Raw genomic sequence first — 23,258 nt, forward strand, 5'->3', positions numbered from 1 at the left:
AAATGCCCAGAAAGCAGAACGCCTGTGGATTGACCAAACCTGGTTAATAAAACCAAGGGAAACTTCCTGTCTCTGATGAAATTGCACCATCCAGTACTTTTGAATTGTGGTATAATTAATAAAAGTGTTTGTGTAGCACTTTTTCTCAAACAAGATAATTAATGAAGGCTTGCAGTGCTGACTGTTTGTAATCTTTAAAAATGCTGTCAGCTTCCCTCTCCTCTCTGCGGGCTTGATTGCTTTATGCCTCTCTGCCATCAATCAGCTTATTAACAGGCTTTGTACTCGTTCTTTCATTTTTTTCCTATCTTTGTTTCTCACCACAGCAGCAGGCTGGAGCCAAAGCTGTGAGATCTGACCAGTGGAGTCTTTTGAGTCTTCTTAATGTCATGTGTGAGTCAGCGCACCCCAGCAGTGGGGCACAATCCTCATTAACATTTCTCAATTATTCTTCCATGCATCAATCAAAAACAATAATTAATGAATAATTACTGATGATTTTATTTGGTGTGTATCTGTGAGCCGCAGCATTATTTATTGCTCTGTGTTTCATTTTGCTTTCTTACAGTCCTCCTTGCTGCTGTGATGATAATAATGATAATCTAATGTGGTTGTTTTATTGGTCCAGCACTTTGGTAGAAACTTAAATACCTTAACAACCATTGAATGAATTGCAATGAAATCTAGCACAGGTGTTCATTGTGCTGAGAAAATGACTCCTGATGAATATGGTAATCTTGTGACATCACCAAAAGCTCAGTCTTTTTCCTCCAGCCCCCACCACATTTATGCATATTGTATTTATTACTTCAGTGACTTCTTGATTTTTTTTATTTTTTTTTTATCCAGTACTCATCAGTCCAGTAGTGCAGTATTTTGATTTGTGACCACATACTTTTAAAATTAATTATGTTCCCATCATTCTCAAGTGTACTCTCTGGCCATGCTAAGGCCTGGGTGAGGCTGTAATGACCACAGTCAGGAAAAGCAGGAAGCCTCATTCTTGTGGCGATGCGACAAACGGTGACAGCAGCGTTCTGACCATATGGTCCTGACCTTGGAATTTGTTTTTCCCCTCTGTGTGGTGTTTTGGTGTTCAGGTAGGAGGAGAGAGGCAAACAGGAGCACGGTTCATTCACACAAGGTAGCACAAAGTATGGGGTCGGTGTTTGGGTGGAAAAAGTGTGTTGGACAGGCACTGAGGAAAGATATCTCAAACTGTCTTTTTTTCTGGGGACTTAAATCTAAATGTACCTTGAGTTGTAGATTTGTGCTGCTGTGTGTTCACGTTGTGCTGTTCTGCACCACCCAGACAACAATATGATTTCCTGAAAAGCTGATTTTTTTTTCCCCCCCATCTGTTGTCGTTTGCATAATTCATTGTGATTGGCTCAGCTATTTCGGAGTTATGATAACAGTGATGTGACTGACTGAGAGTATATTCATTGATCACCACACCCTCTGATCTGTATTCCTCATCACCCAGCTCTTTGCACTTTGCGCTGCTGCACCCGCATGAATAAAAATAGCAGATGAATTTGGAGAGACCAATGCAGTCTGTACACTGAGGATCTACTGGTATTCATGTTGTTACACTTGCATGGTTAAAATAGGATCCTTGGTCTTGTAACACAGTTGTTTCCAATGCACTGTCTGAAAGGTTTTCTGAGACTTCCTCAGAGTTAACAAGAAAGATGGCAAAGTATCTGCCATTAATTGCTGGCATAACAACCTGTTCTCCTTCTTGTAATATTTCTGGAAATTATTAGCATAGGTGAAATGTTTGTTGGACCCATTTGAACAGATTCCTTCCTATTGTTTATTTTTGACTGTAAAATGCAGACTTGAAATTGTCTCTGATTAGGGTCTCATTCAGTCATCAAGTTGTTGCCAAGCCAATCCGAGACAGCATCTCCACTTTGAATGGGTATATCCACTTTCTGTTGTGGAGCTTACACTCCTATGTTTAGACTTCCTGCAGCTCGTCATCTTACACGTCTGCAGATGCCATCAGCCTGTGCAGCCCTGTTACGGCAGCCGGAGGCAGGCAGTGCTCTGTAACAGAACACAGACAGCACACACACTCGCAAACCCAGGAAACGGTCGATGAAAGTCCAAAATAAAATACCAACACAGTCACAAACAGACCCCTGTGTGAGAAGAATTCCACAGGCTCAGCACATACTGGCTGCAGAGGAGGCACAGGGCGTGTAGGAATGGCCCCAACAAAACCTTTTTACAAACTGTTCTCCTTCTTTTCAGTCTAACCAGGAAGCAAGTTGGTGGAAAATGAGACACTTACTTTATTACAGGATGCTTGAGGGAAGATTTTAAAAGCTGTGCGTGTGAGTGAACATGCTGAGCATGTCCTCGTCCTCATCTGAACAGGGTTTATGCTAGATTTGATGGCCAATATGGCTGTTAATATTACAGAATCCCTGTCACATAGAACAACTACTCTACATATATAGCCTGTATTTAAACAACAGTGAATCACAAAAAACAATGATGCTATGATTCACCGTAACGCTGTTATTGCGATATCCACTGAAAGCTTTCTTTGACATATTAATTCCACTCAGAATACTTATTATGCTGGATTATTAACATGACAGGAACATTTATTTTGTTGAACACTGTTCAGCTGCTGTTGATCATCATCATTGTTATAATATCAGTATATTGTGACTCCTCTGGTTGAGAATATTTTAACTTTCCATCCAACAATGTTAGAAAACATAGGAACACCATGGGTGTCTACCTTTGCCAGTGGGCGTCATGGTCTCATGCCCCAGTGAAATTTCTTCTGCCGTTCTGGTTTAAAACATCTTCCTTTTTTCTTGGCTGTTTTCGCACCTTCCATTTGTTTCTGAACAGGAGCTTTTCTGGCGTTATTCTGTCATTGGATGCAGTACTTTAATATGCTGTTAATGAGCTTATTTATTTATTTAGCATCTTTGCCACTGATAATTTTGTCAATTGGAGCACATCAGGGGATACTGTGTGCTGACTAACATGAGCACTGCCTCTGTAAGACATGGCTGTTGTAGGTGTTCACTGTCTGACGTTGATTTTGAGCTGAGCGGATAACGAGGTCGTCGCTGTATGCATACAGGATAAGAAAGAAATTACTAATAGAATATTAGGTCACTGCATTAACCTGTCAGCCTTATCATGATGCAGGCTGTCGATAACTGCATGCTGCCTAGAGCTATCTGACTCGAGTATGCCATTGAAATTCCTCTCATTCACCAGCAGCTCAGCATTTTCCCATGACTGATTAGAAACAAACGTTTGTGTTTGAAAACAGGGAGAGAGGCTAAAGATAGAGGAAGATAATGAGGAGCTCAACTGAGGAACTGAAGTATTCTTAACTATTTCTTATGAATAAATGAGAACCAATTTGAATTTAACAAGTGAAATAATTAGGTTTGTTGAGCAAGATAACATCCAGATCTCTGATACTGTCTTTGCATAAACTTTGTGTGCCTTTGTTATTGGACCAATTCATTAAAGTTTGTAGCAGGTGGGAGTGCCTACAGCCAGTCTGTCGCACGGACAAGTTAGTAGCGCCTGCTTCCTGATGCTTACTTCTTCCAAGGGTCTCTCTTTTCGTGTGTTGTGTTTCCACCAGTGCTGAAGAAATCATTTGAAGTCTTGTTGAGACGTTGGCTGTAGCGTTTAATGTTATACTGGTGAGCTTACTGGCACAGAGAGTAGGTCTGACAAAGGAAGCCAGCTAAGGACAACTGCATGGGAAGCACATTTATATGATGATCCAAAGGATAGTGATCAGATAGTGGTCTGCCCTGCTGTTTGCAGTGACAAATGGAGTGATGAAATCAAGATGCAGTTCCTTAGATCTTTACTAAACTGCAGTCATGAAAACATGAATCTTCCAGCTTCTCTTTCCTGTCATACCTCTTCCTCTTCATAAACTCAACTTACATTGATTCTTGTTGCTTGCCGCCACCCCAGGTTCATCTTCCACTGGTTGTGTCAAGCCTCTCCAGCCTGTGCTCTGTCAAGATCTCAAGGGCTCCTGGCCGGGACAATGCAGTTGTGCCAAAACATCTCATTAAAATAATTTAGCATCTCATTCACTGGCAGCAAAATCTCCACCAGCTGAAATCCTTTCACATGCTGGAAAAATTGATTAGTTTTCTCATTGCGGACAGGAAATTCTTTCACGATGTTTTGTGTCTTTCTGTTTTTCTTTCACCCACTCATTCTCCTGTAACCACACTGGAGTTTGATAGATGGGAGTCTTGGAGCTTATTGTAGCAACAGAACGTTGCTACCAAACACAGCTAATGTTTGCTGTTCTGCAGATGGACAAGTCAGCACCGTGATTCTAGTGGATCTATGCCTTTATGTTTTTCATGTACACATTCACCCACATGCAAGTTGGCTGTAAGTGCACACTTTCAGCAGGTTTAACCAGTCATGTTGTGACACTGATGTGTACTGTAAGTCTTTGACTTGTGAGTAATAAATCCTGAGCAGTAATGTGTGGGGGTGTGTGTGTGTGTGTGTGTAAGAGAGAGAAATATAATAATATAATTTTGGGAGTGTTGTGTAATTTTGATAGATCTTTTTGTGTATTTAAATCCAAAAAGGACAAATGCAAAACAACATTTTCCAGTTTGCAACCATTTTTCTGACTGAGCAATCAGCCGTCACTCATAAACATTAAAAACATTAGATATATTATTAACATTTAATAATGTTAATGTTTCCTGAATGCTGTCCAGAAAGATAGTTGATTTTACAAAAACATTACATGACAACAACATTAGTTGCTAGAATCATTTAGCCATGGATCATTTAACTATAGAATAAATGGAAAAGGAAGTTGTTTCAAACAAAGTATTGCTTCACATGTACACACATGCACACACACTGCAAAAAATATTTATTTGTGCAAGGCAAATGTGCAGCTCATACTCCACCACGTACTCGCGCACACATTCGCAGGATGCTCAGTGTGCTCTTAATCCTCTCAGTCCATTGGCCAGTTCCTGTCCAGTGGAATGACATCACCATAGAGACCACATCAATGGCCTATTAACTTGAGAGGTGAGCTGAGGAGACGAGAGGAGAGACAGTGAATGGGGGGCTGGGAGGGGTGGAGGGGTATCAGGAAGAGAGAGTAAAAAGAGAGAGCAGAGTGGGAAAACAGCAGATACTGAGAAAAGAAGGGAGTAAAAGAGTGGGCTGGAAGGATGAATGAATGGAGAGTGCGTTTGAGAGTGGGTGCTGGTAAACTTTAGAAGAAGTGATACATTGGCCCTTTCTCTGTTTAGTGAAGGAGGAGGTTTATTGCCACTGATTCTTCTGGTGTCCTTGCCACTGTGTGACTTCTTCCTTTCTTTCTTTCTTTGCTTTCTTCCTTCCCCCTCTACTTGTTGTATGTGGTGCTCCTGTATAACTATGAAGACACAGTTTCAACTGCTTTTTGCTACATCATATCGGGGAGTTGGATGCCTGCAAAAAGGGAGAGACCGAAGCTGTGATACAAACATCCATGGTTTTCAGTGGCGTTCTTGTCTGCCATAACCATAACTCTTCCCCACCAACCTGCTGCCACAGCTTCATCTCTTTACACCTTGAACATGTCATCAAAACTCACTTCTGGTCTCAAGTTTTGATGGACCCCCAAACAGCCTCCTCCTCCTGCTTTGAACTGACTGAACTTTACATGACACATTTAAGGGAAGCTCGTACCATCACAAATGTTGTTGCAATTCATTCACATCCACCTTTTTAAAAAACTTTTTTTTTTTTAGTTAATATACGCATTTGTCTGAAGAGAAGTGTTTGTTTACTTCTTAATTGTTAATCACTAACACTAGTTAATGAAATGAATTTATAAAATTAATCTACCTTCACTGTTCTTTCGTGTTGTTAGACCTTTTCAGTATTGTATTGTTAACATTATATCAATTGTCTACAGTATAACCAATGGATCATTGTTATACACTATAATGGGCATATATATTGACTCTCTGTCAGGATATGGCCATCAGGTCGAGTATATTGATGGAACAAACAAGGATTTCCTTCCATTTCAAGGTTTGAAGGCTACACCCTCACGGAAGCCCGGAAGGCCTTCAGTGCTTCCCAGAGATGCATCACATTGAAGGTCTTACAAATTTATCACTTGATCAATAAATTGCCCCATTTATACAGTAAATGACGTATGTTTGTGTGATGTGTTGTTCAGTGTCAATAACAGGGGAAGGCAAGGAGAAAACAGTGGTGTAAAAGTCCTGGTCAGACCCACTGCTGTTCAGCCATAAGTCACATCAACTGAAATATTGATTTTAGTGAGTGGCTGAATGTTAAATAAAGCAATGTGCCCCTTTGTGGATTTGACCCACACTGCTGACATTTGTGACTATTAGATTTCATTTAGGATTTTATTTTTTAATCTACAGAAGAGGCATGGCAGTGATCAGGATGAGGATTGCTCTCCTTTTTGAGCCCATTTAACTTTCCGTACTGAATTGAATTGGCAAACGTTTGTCATAGCAGACCATGATTAAAGGCATACTGTATCTATTTGGGTGTTTGGTGATTGCGGGGTAAGGAATCAGCAGACAGCTTGGGCTATTTAAGAGCTAACATACTGTAGCAGTAGGTCATACCAGTAAACATGACTCCTGAAAGACAGACACAGGATACATTTGACCTTTGACCTCCATGGTGCGTCGCACATGAAGCCCCTGACCTACATATCCTATTAGGGTCAAGGCCATGTGTGACCGAGCTATACACTTGTGTCACTGATACAGTGTGTTTGCCTTCCTCAGGTGAACGAAGCACATGCCATCAGAGCTGACCTGCAAACGGGGAAAAGTGAGTGATAGACAGCTCTTTAGTGCAAAGCTCATATGTAGGATGAGGCCCCCAACAGGTTCCCTCTGCATCTACACTCATACTCCACTGGCACTCCAGTAACCATGAGTAGATGGGTTATTGACCTGAAACACCTTGATGTGTGGTCCATGGAATGGATCCATCCCGTGTTTCTCTCCATGGTCCCCAGAGTGTTCTTGTGGGAACCCGACCTTTCTATTCCTGCAGGTCCATTGATCTAGTGGGCTTCAGATCAGTTGTGCTCTTGAGTGTAGGCAGGTTACAGACCGCTGTGCTGTAGGGAACTGTAACTCATGGCTGAGAGTACTAATAGTTTGTTAATTGAAAATGCATTTTGAACATATTTGAACATTATGTAATCTTTTCACACTGAACTATATTTGTTAAACACAACTGATTGAAACTCATCAATCAAATGGCAGGTTTGATATCTATTGGTTATAGAACTCAAACGTTAAATGAAATCGAAGAACTCTGGCAGCAAAACCATGCAAATTATGTTGGGTTTTTCTAGATGTGGGTGCAAATAGATTGAATACAAGTGTCGTTTGGCCAGCGAAGTTTCAATATCACCTGGTGATGGATTATTTCGGTTCGATGCCACAGAATTTAAAGGCAAAAGCTATACAAGGACAAGAAGTCTGCAGTCATTGTCTCTCACTGGCTGCATAGCACCACTTTCCCAATTCTTCTCCTCGAAGTCTTTTGAATTTCTTTGTTGTCTTCATGCAGCAAATTGTAGAAACAGCTGCATACTTTGAGAAACACCCAGAGGCACTCTCTGTGTTGTACTTACTAGTTGTGCGAAGAGTGAAAAAGAAGACTTGCAAATAAAGTACAGTTCCCTCTTACTTTCACACCAATTGCTGCATGAAATGGCAGTGTTGGATTGTGTGGTTTGGAAAGTTTTGAAAAAAAAAAAAAAAATCTGTCCAAAGCTAATTCTGTTGCTGAAAAGGAGGTCTCAGACGCTATTCGATAAACACTTGGTTTGAAGTATACTGACAGCTTTCCTTATAGTGACCACTGTACTCTTAATGGGACAACAATACCGCGGGTCTACTTGAGGAATCCAAAAAGAAAGGCAGTTGTTTGGATTAGAAAAACCAACTGGTTTAGTGTTGTAAAAATGTCAAAATCAAAAGTTTTGAATGGCTATAACAAGATGTGCTGAAGAAAATATACCTGAAGCCACAAAGATGCCAAGTGTCAAAGTCCTGTACATGTAGTCCTGATCATATGGATCTAAAAACAACAAACCACATGTTTTTTTGAATGCAAGTAATAACATCCTTTTGTCAGACTCTTCCAGTCTGGTGAAGTCCCACATCTTGCAAAGTTCACCAGCTACACCATATTCTAGAGGTCCCCAGGCCAAAGCTGATATAACCCTGGTGATGGCATCTAAGTGTATTTTCTAGAAACTTGACAAACCTCCTGTGGAGCCACAAAAGACATTATACGACTATTTTCACAGAGTGAGGACCCCTTTCAATGAAAGGTAGCACTTTAAACTTTGAAAGATCATAACCGCTACACTGTGAGGTTGAAAGTCAGAGGGCTTATGTCACTGATTTTCATAATGATACAATTTGTTTCATAGGCTTGTTAGCTTCTCTTTTAATAGATGCTAACATCTGTAGCAGAATGAGTAAACGAGTATTGGTTAAGCTGATGATGTGTGCAGGTCAGGGTATCTATTTTTGGGCAGGCCAGGAGAGACATTTGCCGGGGGGGAGGGGGTTATACTGACGACCCCCAAGTGTAGACCTATTGCACCCCCTGTCACCACCACCCAGCTGCTCCACTTTTAGCCCTGGCTCCAGTGAGGTGAGCGGGTGTACGGGTGAAATGGGGAGGGGGAGGGTCAAGCAGGCCTTGCATGTTGGTGGGTGGGTTTGCCACTGTCACTGTCCGTCTAAATGCCAGTTTACTTTCCCCCTCTGGAGTCAGCCAGTCAGTCGTCAAGCCAGTCCAGCAGTCAGTCGGTCTGTGGAGAAAGTGGAGACTGGAAGAATTAGACCAAACGCCTCCAGCAGCAGTTTTTCTTTGAGGTGGAGGTGCCGGGTTCAGCCATTACCAACACCAAGATGACTCGTGACTCGTAAGTGTCAGCGGACCGGTTGAGAAGCAGGATTTAGCGGTCAGTAAGGTTACACTATCAAATGAAAGGAGGCTCGATTGTATTTATGAAACATATTCCCTTTCCTTACCTGCTGTATTATCACAACATTGAAGATTAGTCCTGTGTTTCTGTATTCAGCCTGACTATTGTTCGTCTCTCTGGCCTCTCTTCCCACTCAGATTAGGAACTAGATTTAGCTCTTAGCGCCATCCGCCGATTCATTCATTATTTGGAGCCTCTCTCACCAGATGAGAAGCTCACATATTTATAGAACTGCAGTGGCTGTTAAACTCAGCAGAGTCTAATCGGAGTGGCTTTCTAGCTCAGTTACACTATAAGATTCGTCTCTCTGTGAGGTGACGGGGCACTTTTCTCCTTCACTGCCTCTTTAGCTGCTTTTGTATTTCCAGGGGAGTCATGCTGCAGTAGAATTGTATTAAACGCTTTTTGGTGACTTTCTCACTTGGGTTATGTAAAGTGTATGTTGGTGGAGTTTCATCTCTCTGTGATGGTAATTGCCCTACTGTTTGTATAGTCAGCATCTGCTGTTTTATCAGTGTGATCATCACTGCAGCGGAGATGCTGCTGATTCGTGTCCTTGGATTTATTTGCTACATTCTTTTAGCCTGTTGTTTCACATGTAAATGAGCAAAAGTGAGCTGTAAATATCTACAACCCATCATGTCTCCCTCCATCATTATTTTCAAGCGAGGCAGGCTAGTTGCATGTACCTGCAGTTTTGCAGATGGTGTGTTTTCAGCCTTATGGGCTAATTGGCAGTTTTGAGCCCTTCATCAGTAGTTGACATGTGAATACCAAAGTGTATTTTTATGGCTTATTGCAGTTTAAGTAATATAGTTTTATATTAGAATTAATGTTTTTTTTGCTCACTGTGACGTCGTCTCCTTCTCAAAGCTGCAGTGTTGACCTCACATCCGTCTGTGGGTCACCTGTTGTCAGCCGGGAGGGCCAGTTCGCCCAGCAACAATGACATCATTGTCCAGACTGGACAACAGAAGTGCTGCAGGTCAAATGACAGCAACACAGAGTTATGCTCCTGTCCTGTGTGCTGCAGTCTTGAGTGATCATTTCAGGCAGAATGAACCGTCTTTGTTCTGTGTAAGTTTGGATTGTTTACATACAGTTTGTATTTTAAGATCAAATCTTTTCTTCTTCAAGCTGTTGAATAATAGTCAGGTATTCATGCTGAATTTATTTGGGTGCATCTTATCAGTTGTATTTGATAGGATATTGGGTCTACACCCTATGAAAGGCAGACAGTTTAACACCTCAGATGTCACTGGAAGCCAAATTGATTCCGAAATCAGCTGAATCCCCTGTTGAATCCATTTGTGTTTAAGTATCCTCATTTGTAAGTTAAAAATAATGTAAAAACTTAAAAACTTAAAGATTCTATGTTTTACTTTTACTTCAGGCAGGAACACTACAGTTTTTGTCACGATTGGGCGGCGTCGCTGACGCAGAAATTAGCTGAACCCCGATGCAGAGTCAAAAGGAGCGGGCAGGCGAGGTGGTCCAAAAACAATTGTCTTTTATTAATTATAACAAAAAACAACTTAGTAGCGCACTCTTACTGTGGCAGAAGATCTACAAAAAAACATGGCAAGGCATGGCAAGGCAAAAAGATCCTGACATGACGTGGGGGAAAAAACACAGACGCTCTGACCAAGGTGACTGGGAAGACAGGGACTAAATAGACAAGACAACGAGACACAGGTGACACACATCAGGAGGGAGAAAGCAATCAGGAAAACTAAAAGCAAAGCTACATGAATACAGGGCACACAGGGGAAGAGACACTTTCAAAATAAAACAGGACATGACAAAAACCTTGAACATAATACATGGAAGCACAAGACAACATGGAACATGACACATGGACAGAAATCAAAAGACAAAGCATAACAAAAACACCAGGCATGACAGAAAACCACCAGGCATGACAGTTTTGAGTAGCAATCTAACTAATGCTTTCAGCTTGTAGGAAATGATAAAAAAAACAGATTGTAAACTATTGAAGTGATAAGCTTAAATTATTGATATAATATCAAAACTGTTAGATTTGGACAAATAAAAGGACAAAACTGGATTATTTCACTGGAGGAGAAGTAGCGATGCTTCAGAAAATACAGAATTTAGTTTTCAAATCTAAACATGAGCCAGTTACAGATAGTATCACCTGCCCTCATCAATGTTTGTAGACAATTAGAGCAGAAGCCTGCTCAGAGACTTAACCTCCTAGAGGTTACATCTCAGAACCAGACCCAAAACAAAAGCAGGTGTCAGAACCCAAACCTCATGACAGGTAGGTGAATAATAAATGAGTGCATTTGGTAATTGCATGTGAAAAAGATTAAACTGTACATTACCTTTGACCTCACATGTTCTCATAATGTTACTTTGATTAAGGAGACCGCAAACCTGTGTGTCTCCTAATTCAATAACAAGTTTTCTTTTCTCACGTCTCTCTCTGTTGAGTGATTCACCTGCAACACTGACAATAACACACCTGCCAGCTGACGCTCTTGGCAGGTGAAGTCTTGTTTTCCCTCTGGTTTCATGGCCAAGGACATGAATCACTCACACAAGAGATAAAAGAAAACACTGCTTTGCACAAGTGTTTCACTCCAGAGCTAACAGATGAGAAAAAACATTCAAGGTTGCGTGATTGTACTTCTTTATCTAAGATCTGTGTAGCCATTTCTGTTCTTTCTCAAATGTCAAGGTTTTCTTCGCACCTTAGTTTCAGGGTCAACCTGCAGATGAAGGGGAAAAAAAAATGTCACAGCAGCGCATCAACTTCTGCTGAACTCTGTGCGTTTCAGGTCTTTCTCCTTGGTGCGCTCTTATGTAAACTGATCCGTGAGCATTTCAGTGTACCTGAACTGTTCCTGTGGGAGTTATGAAAGGACAAAGGCTGCTTAATTTCACGTTATTCTGGTCAGTTTTGCCATCTAGGCAGTAATAGGACTCTCTCCTGTCTCTTGCAAGGCAGTGTTCTCACACTCTTTGTGTTGTGCGAGAAAAGTAACTATATCACTTATTGTCAGGATCCCTTTGTTGAGAATTAAATGCGCCATTGTTATCACAGCACCAGGACTGTCTTATGGGCACACCTGCACCTGTCTGCCACTTGATAGGCAACATATCAGCTCTGAGACATGTCTGTGTTCATTTCCCAGAGTTCGTTACGGTCATATGGTTTTTGTGGTTAAACAGGACTTCACTGTCTGCTCAATGACACTGTGACAGTAACAGATGTACCTGGCCTTGCTGTCACCTGATCATCTCTGTCTTGTTTTGTGTTCCCGTGTCTTTTATGTCCAGGGGTAACCCAGTCATCAGGCGATCTTTTGATGAAGCAATACTCTCCCGAATACAGGGACTGTAGGAAAATATTCTCCATCTTACCCCTTCTTGCCTTGTTTTTTTTTTTCTTTACTTTACTTGACTTTTTCTGTTTGATCTGACTCTCTTTTGCTGTACTTTTATTTTGAAAGCAGAGTCACCACTGTTCTGACAAATCTTCCTGATTAGAATCAGAGTTTAGAAGCTAAAACTAAACACTCCCTCTTTCTCCATTTAGTCAGATGTAGTTGTTTTCTTTCTTGCCCAGTGTGGCAAAAAGGACTGCTGACTCGCTGGATGATGTCATCTCCCTTCCTCAGCATCTCACACACACACACACACACACACACACACACACACACTAAGAAGAGGAGTCTGTTTGTAGAGTTTAATTAAAGAGGAGGGCTGACGGTGAATTATTGTCCCCTCAGTGGGTCTGCTTAAAGATAGTGTTCATATAACTGGGCAGCAATGGGGGGAAGGAGGTCTCCAATTAAATATGAGCTGCATTGTAATATTTATGTGTGCTTATTTCAACCTCCGTGTTTCTTCTGTGTGACAGTGTGCACCCTTGTGTATGTGGGTGTAAGTGTGAGTGTGTGTTTACTGTATGATCTCTTGTCCAGTACCAGAGTGTTTGAGGCTTCTTTAGTTCTGGTCAGCGTGTGTTGCACCTCTCACATCAGGACGCATCATACCAGCTGGTCTTATTTGTCAGCCACACGATGGAGCATAAGAGGTGACCTACCCATGAACTGCGCCGTTTATACTGACCAATAAGAGTCAAAAGTAACTAGTAATGTTAATTTTAACTTCTGGCTTGTAGTGTGGGCATTTGTAGTGCATTATAATGTGTTCATAATGCCTTATGATTACACTCCACACACAGGATGCTTTCTGAGGCATGAACAGTCATGAAACATTATAGATGTGACTTCTGATCAATTTTAATCTCAAAGGTCTAATTATTGCAGATGCATCAATATGTTGATGGTGATGGGATGTCTTTAGTTGAGTATGGGTAGTCTTTATGCATTATAAGCCCCATCAGTCAACCTCTAGTTTATAACTTGTCAACCGCAATCCATAAGGCACTAGAACTTATAATTCATAAGCTCCATCTGTCATGTTTAATGATTGGTGTTATAGTGCATCAGAAAGCATCATGTGTCTTATAACTGTAGTCATAAAGCATTAGGAGTGTAATATAATTCATAATGTGCAATAGATGTGGTCTTCATAGAAAGTATTACCACCATGGGAAATAAAAGTTTGTTAGATTAAGGCAGTACACAGTGAAATATTGCTACTGTTATTACTTTATTTGTATTAATATGGATTTTACTGTTACAGGAAATGCTGTATAGCAAAAAATGTTCATTTCTTGGGGTGCTTATTTAACATTTGGTTGACACACCACTGGAATGATTGTATTTTCAACCAAATGTCTGTCTTCTGTTTACCTGATGGTTTTGCTGAAAAGTAAATGTAATAAACGTAAATGCACTAAAATAAAATGACAGGAGAAAGAAGACATCTCGCTACTCACTTCCATCTGTTTCTTCTACATGCACCCTTTCTCTCTTCTTTATACATCCTCCTCTCATCTCTTCACCTCTTCCTGTGTCTCTTGGGTATGAGTTTCGTCTTTACATTGTACAGCGTAGTCAAATGTTTATAGTATGTTTAGCAAATCGTATGTATGTGATTACTCTATGGTTAAGGGCACATTCCTGCCTACTGTAACTGTACCGTAACTCATTCAATTCATCGTTAACTGAGCATCATTAACATGGTAGCGTACATTCTTAAATGGTAATTATTTTCTTATATGCTAAGATACATATGTCATAAGTTTGAGCAAAGTCACCGTAGCCTGTGCTCATCAGTCACACTTCTGTTTGTTGGATATTACAAAGCCAAGTTTAAAAGTTTCTTAAGACTTGACACCAATTAAGCACTTATACATCTATAATGGCCATCATGATGGAAATATCTGATGACTGAGCGCTCCCTGCCTCCTTCTGTCTCCGCTTTTCCGGCCTCTACAACGCGTCTCCTCTCCCTCCCTCCTTGCCCCCTCTTCCTCCTCTCCTCCCTCGCATCATCTGTGCTGCTAAAAGAGGCAGGAGCTTGTTACAGGTGCCTCACGCCGCTCTCTCATTTTCCCTTCTCATCCTCATCCCTCTTTGTCGTCCTCTCCCTCTAATTGATTCTAATAGCTCTTGATGTGTGTGCAGTGTTTCGACAGCTTTTGACTGTGTGCTTAACCCAAGTGTGACAAACTGCTCTCTCTTGTCGCAGACCTTTCATCCGTCACAGCCTGTTCCCGGGGGCACACACCGCTTCTCTCCCTGCTTTTAAAAAGTCATTTTAATAGTTTTGTCTGTTAAGGTGGCAGCTCTTGTCTAGGACTACAGCAGTAATTGTACATAATCATATGCAATCATTTATCTCTGAATGATGGTAAAACATGGAGGCGAACCAGCTGATCTTCCACTACTGCAAAACTGTTAATGGTGTATCTATTATCTCTAATATATATGATGATAATTTGAGCAACAACACAAAGTATTTGTGTGTGTAGATGCACATGTGTCAGTCGGTAATGTGTGGTGTTGAAGCTCTAGTTAAGCACAGTGTTGGCTGAGAGCATCAGCGTGTACGTTAATGTGCTGAACAAAGGCACAAATCTCTCCTCGAGCCCTTGTTGTTCCAACCTCGAGAGTTTGGTACAGTCTTCCCTCGCAGCCCTGTCTGTCCCTCACTGTGTATTTGTGTATTTGTGTGTGTGTGTGTGTGTGTGTGTGTGTGTGTGTGTGTCATAACCCTCTCCTATGTTTGCTGTGTTCTCTGCCCTACCCTGAAAACACAGCACATTGGCAGCCCTTACACATGCTGATAGAAAAGTGCTGCCTTATTGTGGTGTGATTTCATGCCTGTCAAACCAACATCCAATGTGAACAGAGAGGGAAAAAAAGCCCTTCCTTTTATTTTCAGCAGTAGTAAGTAATTACATCAAACCTTGTAGCCTTCAGGGTGAGTCAAGTTTAATTGAAACCCTGGAAAAAACATGTTCAACATGTTGATCCTTTGTCAGTGACAGCTGCCCCCAACTGAGCTGTGAAATGAGTACCAAACCTGTCCTGAACTGTCTAAATATAATAAAGCTTGTGATGTGGTTTATTTGTAGAATGATATTTTGTATAATGTTCAGTACAAAGGATCATAAGGCATGGTCTAACATTTCGTGCTGTGCCGACACTCTATTTATGAGTCTGTGATCGCTGTCCTAACTTCCTAACTTAGACCAATGGGAATCCTGCGGATTCAATGTTTTGACTGTTTCACGAAATGAAAAAAACCATTGCCTGACCTTGACCAAAGTGGTTGCACTGAACCTAACCAACAATTGGGATTTATACCTTGGACCGTTGTAGCTGACAAACTGCTGCGGTACTATGTTGTTTTAGTCTCGAGGCATAGCGTTAGGGTTGACTAGCATCGTCTCGACTGTTAAACCAATAATCTGCTTATTGAATCCCTTCTGATTCAGCTGTTGGTATTTGTTACTGGAAATTTTAAGGTTTCTGTTATTTACTAAAATAACAAAAGGACTCAGTTTAGATCTGTGCTTTTGTTGACAGATTAAACATGTGTATGTCTGACACAAACACATGAGGCTGACTTCCCTTTGTGCACCTTATTTTTCACAAGCTGCTTGCTAAGAGTAAGGGAAGACACCATTCAGAGCTATTAATTTGATTATTGATTGATATACACTGACATAGATAATTAAACTGGAGACCACTTTCCTCTCTGCTGGCCTTGTTAAACTATACACATTGTCCACATATTGTGTTCAGAACATTGGAAATCAAGAGCATTGCAGTCAGAAATGTGACAACCAATGCAGGCAAGGAAAGGGTTACCCTTACCTCTAGAGCTTGTCATCACCAGCTATGGTTATAAAAGTCTTTGATTTTGGGGTGGCATAGTGAATTACTGCGCTTGTCCCATCTACAGAAACTTGAAATCTCCTTCATAGCAGCATCCCGTGTTCCAGTCTGACCTGTGGACCTTTGCTGCATGTCTTCCCCTCTTTCTCAACCCCCATTTCCGGTCACTCTCTCTGACTATTCTATCCATTAAAGGCATAAGTGTCCAAAAAAATGTAATTTCAGAAAAGGGCCCGCATCTATCTTCATCACTACAGTAATTAAGTCATTTTCAAGCACCTTCTAAACATGCCATTGCGTAAAGATATCAGATATTATAACAGTGCTTTTGGTCATGATTTTACATGGACCAGTAGTAAAGATAATGATGTGAATAAATATGTGCATATTGTTGGGTAGCCCCATAACGTTAGAGTTCATTATTGACTCCATTCAGGCTTATGTTTTTCTTCAGTACATTGCCAATTGATTACAGCTGAAATGGAAAGAATGAAAATTAATTAAAGTGTAATCTCACAGAGACAGGCCTTCAATATGCTGCACACAGATGCACCATATTTCAACAGCGGATGTAAAGCATCGCAGTGTTGCTGAGAGTGTTGGTGTGCAGTGAAAAGGAGAATCCCTCCTGTCAGGACTGCGTGTTTGTCAGACACTCGACTAATCCTCGTTCCAGTGCCACCAAACATCACTAATTCTGGCTGCTCTTTTTTTCTTTTTTTTTTCTTTTTTTTTTTATCAAACTCTCTTTAGCATATTTATTTTGGAGAGAGTGAGAGAGATGAGTTGGGTGGGTGTGTGGTCGAAATAGAGAGAGTGTGAGCGCGTGGAGACTCACAGAGATAAAAGCAGAGCACGGAGCTGGGAGAGAAGGAAAGGAGGGAGCCACGGGCAGATGAAAGAGGGAGAGATCAAGTGAGAGACAAAAGGTATGGGATGGATGTAGCAGAGGGAGCCAGGCGTGAGGAAGAAAAGTGACAGAGAGCAATAGAAGAGAAGGAACATCCCCCCCAGCCCTCCTTAGCTTAGCTCAGCTGGGCTATGTGATACCACCGCGGTGATTTCCCCCCTAACATCTCCCCAACAGCCTCCGCCACGGAGCGCAGGATCAGGAGCCTGTTGCCTGGATACCCCTGCTGAGAATCCAGGATTGAACCGTGTGTGGCGTATTTTCTGGCTGCTACAGCTGCCATGGGAAAAAACACAGCTGGCTGCCTGCATAGCTCCCGTTCTCGCTGGCTGACTCGTTAACTTCGCACATATGAATAAGGAAGGAATCACCCTGATACTGGGGCTTTGAGCAGAGGAGGTGGGAGGCTAGGGGTGGGACGGGGTGACTGACACTGTGCTTTGGATGATGAAGAAAGCTGTTCAGTAGAGAGGGAGAGAAAGCAGAGAGATTAGCTTGGCTATAGTGACGGAGCGGAAGCGAGGGGAGACCCTCAGACAGGGGAGCTTAGGAAGGGGAAGGCTGGTAGGAGAGGAGAGGGAAGAGGAGTGAGGCTGGCTGGGTTAGTTCAGCAGGAAGGGGGGCAGTAGCTGTGTGGAGACATGCAGATCCAGTCTTCTGGTCCACAGTCCAAAGCCTCCAGCTTCATCCTCAGTCAGAGATGTGTGCTGGCTTCCAAAATGGAAATCCACCGGTACGTACCTGCTGTCACAGAGTTGTTCAAGTGGCTACTGCTTCTTCTGTGTTTCTTCCTTAACCTGTTTTTATTGTTGCTCGTTGTTTGTCAATGAGAGGAGAAGGAGTCATGAGTGTTTCTGTTGATGAGCTGTTTTACTGACTTTAAAGAGGCCATGTTATTCTCATGCTCAGCTTCATACTTTGATTTATGGGGTCTACTAGAATAGGTTCACATGCTTCCAATATCTAAACAAAACATTTTTTTTCATTTTTTTTTTCATTGCTGCAGTACCTCAATTCACCCTCTGTCTGACTGTTTCTTTAAAGCCCCCTTCAGCTCTGATTGGTCAGCTTGTTCAGGAATTAGCATGTGAGCTGAGGATCTCTGCAACCAGGAGATCACAATAACCAACTTTAACAGCACTGGTAGCCTAACTATCACCACAATAACTACTTCTAAACCAAAAACTTCTCCACACCAGCAGGAACCTGATCCAACAGTGAACTCACTGCACACTAATGCTACGACTTTATGGCGTGAGCTGCTGTTGTTGCAGGGTGCTGGGCGTTAAAGTTACACATTATTGCCAAGTGAATTAATATAGCTGTATTGTTACCTTCATGACATGTCTGTCAAGTAAATGTACATACAACAGCCAAAGCATGGATTTACCTCTTTATAACAAGAAAGCTAATGCTGACCAAGCTAGCGTAGCAGTACGATGTTCCACAAAAAGCAACATGAAATAACTGTAAGGCCTACTTTCATCCAACCTATTACTCTCATTATATAGTTGACATCAAATGAGGCTAAACCTTGACAGTGGGAGTAATATATATATATGCATTAGCCGAGCAGCATGCTAACATCAGTTACAACAGACTAACCTACAAAATAAACAGCAAGACAACATAATTGTGCCAAAACTAGATGTTGCAAATGCAGCTTCATTTGGAATAACTGACTGAAATTAAATCATTCAAAACACAAACTGCTTTGCCTTAGAGTTTGTAAATTTGGAGACATTTTGCTGCACCAAAAAGGAACTTAAGTATCTGTCTGTCAAATATGGCTTCAGACAAACTCTCTTCCCATTTTGTTCAAATTGTAAGTACTAAATCTTAAACCTGAGATGAAGACAGTTTTTGTAGGTAGTTTAAAGATGGTTAGTCTTAGAAGAAAAGAATCATGTTCATGCCACAAAGACTTTAATTTAGATAAAATAGGAAGTTTGTTTTTGATTTAATCTTGCATTTATAATCCTAAAAGCCAACTCTGTGCTGAGCATCCTTATGTGTGAGTCAATCTGAATCTGCTGCATTTATTAAGTCCTTAAGCTTTCAAAGTTCTGAAAAGTGACAGGACAGTACCATCATGGACTTGTCTTCTTACCAGATAACAGTTTCATCCACATGATTGATAGTGCCTTTTTTAAAACCTACTCATAAAATTTTGTGTGCTGTCAGTTTCATAATTGAATCATGGTTGATTCTGCCTGTGAGAGAAGGATGTTTCGTCCCTTCTCCTGCCTGTGTGCATGTTTCCCTGAGGGCTTGACGACGATACAGCCAGCTACATTGCTTACCTCTATGTCTAGCAGCTGTAACTTAATGTTAAGCAAGAAGACAGTGCTTAATTATGGATGCAGTTTGCTAAAATGTCAGAAAACATCTTTCTTTGGCTCAGTGGGCAAAATATTTTGTTCACTTGGAGGGAGGATTCCCTCTGGCATTCAGTGAAGGGAAGTTTTTATCAGAGAATAAAAATAAACAACTCCATGTCATTGTGTCTAAATGGCTAATGGACTGAGTAGACATCATTCAGATAGATAACCTATGTTCTCAAGCAGAGCAAGCATCAGCACTGTTTCAGTGTACTGAAACCGGTCACTGAATGTCACAGCTTCAGGGATGATGGTCTGTACCTGACCTACACCTCCCTGTGGGAAAAGAAAAACAACACACATTCCCTGAAGCATCACTTGTGCACTGCAGTACATTTAACTAAAGCAGCATTTAGAATAGAAAATACTGCTCGAACAAAAACCTACATGATCACTCTCAAACCCTGTTTTCTTAGTTGATTTTCTTTTATTTCTTCAGGGCAAAGGCAGACTAAGTCCGAATCTGCTTAATGTTAGAGAAATCCAGCAAACTGTCGCCGTCTTCGTCTCATTCTCGATTTTTCTTAGGGAAGTGAGGGAGGAAGATAAAATAGAAGACTCAGCAATCTTGTGTTTCACCACTCTGTGTTCTCTTTCATTAAGTCTTAGTAATTTTGTGATTAGTTTGATGGATAAGGTGAGTTTAAATAGTTATTCTGGTCCTGCCTTGGAGTCAGACGTGATTGATGCCCATTAAATGGTGGCATCTAATTAAAAAAGAGCTCCACACGCACTCATAGTATAATCTGCAAATGTTTAAACACAAATGGCTTGGGCTACATTTAAGGAAAACTCATTTGTACGAAAGATGTTAATTTTATTCCCTCAGAAAAAAGAGCTTTTGTTTTATGATTTAAATGGCACACAGAGATGAAACAACACTCAAATTAAAAGCAAGGAGCAAGAAACAGTGTTGCTGCGTAAGCAGTCAAATCACAATGAAACAAAAGAAAACAAAAGAATTTCAAGAAAAACATTAATAGTCATGGTCATAGAACAAGAAAAACATTAAAAACATTAAAAATTGGAAATAAATCTTTTTAAAAACATTTGATTTGCAAGCTGCATTTGAATTTATGGCTATGCAAGAATCTGTTATCAGTTATGTATCACGGTACAGGGGTTATGATTCAGTATAATGGAATCAGTTGCATTCGTGCTTACACTTGTGATATGTGCTTAACTTCTTCCTGTCCAAGTTGATGCTGTTACATTGGAGTGGAACAGTCATAAGGCATGACACGAAATGAATCACATTAAACATGGACCATCATGGACTTGTCTTCTTACCAGATAACAGTTTTATCCACATGATTGATAGTGCCTTTTTTAAAACCTACTCATAAAATTTTGTGTGCTGTCAGTTTCATAATTGAAACATGTAAATTATGAATTAAAAGCAGATAAACACTTAAGTTATAGCCCTAATTTGTATGTAATTTCATGCGTACTGATGTTTGCTGTATATTGATGCACTTTAAAAATGTGACTTTGACAGCCAACGTTTTTTTCACAAAACACATTTTGACATAGTAGGAAGAGTGCACTGTTACTTATAGCATTAACAATGGCTCTAGTGTCTCAGTAAGTCATGACAGTGAGCCAGCTTGCACAGTACCAGGACCCTAAAACTGAAGCAGCTTACAGGAACTGACCCATCAGTCATTTTATTATTTACACTACAGCAGTGCTTTTCCTTCAGGTGACACATAACAGCACCATTTTATCCAGGACACCATAAGAGCATTTGCCACACAAAGCTTTCCACAAGTCTCATTTGTCCCATTCACAGGTGAATGTTAGGCAACTCGACTAAATTTCACAGGTATTTTATGAACTTTGAATTGCATTTGGCCTCAGTCTGCTGTTGTGCTGAAACAAGCTTATACAGTTGCTGATCTGAAGGCTTCAATTGTTGGTTTCCATGGTTATATACGAGGAGTGAAAGCAGAGCGCTGCTCAGTCCGGTCCAGACCTGCTCTGTGGTCAATGTGTTCCCTGTCCCTGGGTGAATGGGAACGTGATTTGACTCTTGTAAAATGTGCCAGGCTCCCAGTTAACACACGGGCTGCACTATGAACCCTGAAAACGTCCTGCAATGCACTCTTCTGTGTGTGGTGTGTATGCACAGTGTGTGAGTCTGAAGGGTGTTAGGGTCGCGTCACCATTAGGTGTTATAGTATGTGAAGGAGATGCTTGCAAACTTAAGTTTGTTTGACATCCTGTTTTTTGTTTTGTTTTTGTTTTTTTTTCCATTTCTAGCTGGCATTAGTGCTTTTGCATGTTTCATAGGTCTCATTCATTATGAGTCCTCTTTTTTCTCATGGAGGATAATTAAAGAGATGTTCACAATGACTTGACTTTTTGATGATGACTTTTCAACTTGAAATGACTTCTACTTTCTCCTCCTGCCGCTCTTACTAATAAGACGGTAGGAAAAGTCAGCCAGATGAGTCTTACACCTTTTCTTTGCATTGTTTCTGACCTATTTGTAACCTGTTTGACAAAGTGTGCCATTTTACTTAGTGAAAGGTCAGGCGGTGTTGTTGTGGGAATTCCCACCCCGCTCTCCAGAGGGTGATCATAATGATGCTGGTTACCACGGCGATGAAAAGGCCACAGTCATTAAAAGCAATGAGAGGGTGGGGGGAGCCACCTGTGGATCCTTCCTCTGGGGATGTGCCTCTTCAGACAGCTAATGGTTTCTCTGAGTGAGCTGCTCAAAGCCTAATTGAATCCAAGAGGATTCGGTGTATCCTTAAACAAGGCTGCTGCTGCTTGAATAGGCCACTTGATGGTCCAGGTAATTACTTGGCAGTAATGTCTTAAACCATAATGACCTGCATTAGGTGACTGGGAAGTAATTAGGGAACTACAAAGCACCAATGTTGTAATGTAGCAGTGATGTAGCAGTGTTAAAATGAATTCTCAGCTACCTTTAGTGGCACATACCAGAGTCAAGGAGTGTTTAGTTCTTTAATCTTAAAGACCTGACCCAAATATTCACATTTCTAATAGGAGAAATATTTGGTTGGCTAGTAATGTATGGCACCCCAAAATATCCAGTCCTGTATAGCACAGTGGGGGATGAACCTGTAACCTGTGAGTTTCTTTAAAGTCCAGACAACATCAACCGTAAGCTTTCATCATCTTTAAATATACAGTGTAATTAGACACACAGCATTCAGGAGAGATTTTAGTCTACTGTGTCTACCTACTGATCTGGCTGGAGGAGGGCCTGTGTGTCCGGCCGTCACACACACACACACACACACACACACACACACACACTTTCACTGTGGGATGTGCTGAGTTATATATAGCTGCTAGTGGTGATGGCTCCTTTGTCACACCTCAGGTGTTTTTACTGCTATCATGCCACATGCCGGCCTTCTCCTGTTCCATCTCTTTCTCTCCCACCATCTGGTAGAGTGGATGACTCAGACTTGTGAGCGGAGGGTATTTTCTCATGGCTCCACCATATCATACAGTGTGTGTGTGTGTGTGTGTGTGTGTGTTCTAGCAAAGTAGAAAGTAGGTAGCCACCATGCAGAAAAGCAGCTGTTTATGAATGAACGGTGAACATTTGCACACCTGTACACGTCTGTACTCCTGCTTCTCTCTTTCCCGCT

General features: G+C 41.2%; 1 protein-coding gene across 7 annotated transcripts in view; it reads left to right on the top strand.

Annotated features, from left to right (window-relative positions):
* The window catches only part of enah (ENAH actin regulator), a 108,198-nt gene that overhangs the window by 16,719 nt on the left and 68,221 nt on the right, over positions 1 to 23,258 (top strand). The window contains exon 1 of one of the 7 annotated variants that reach the window (XM_046373745.1): positions 8,787 to 8,986. The exons of 1 other annotated variant lie outside the window; for it this stretch is intronic. In XM_046373745.1, the coding sequence (XP_046229701.1) occupies positions 8,973 to 8,986 (14 nt within the window). In that variant the 5' untranslated portion in view covers positions 8,787 to 8,972. Of the gene's footprint in view, positions 1 to 8,786; positions 8,987 to 17,201; positions 17,979 to 23,258 lie in introns of those variants that run through there. 5 more of the 7 variants (XM_046373742.1, XM_046373743.1, XM_046373744.1 and 2 more) reach the window with 5 other exon arrangements.

Source organism: Scatophagus argus, chromosome 19 (assembly GCF_020382885.2).
Source record: "Scatophagus argus isolate fScaArg1 chromosome 19, fScaArg1.pri, whole genome shotgun sequence".
Classification (NCBI taxonomy): domain Eukaryota; kingdom Metazoa; phylum Chordata; class Actinopteri; family Scatophagidae; genus Scatophagus; species Scatophagus argus.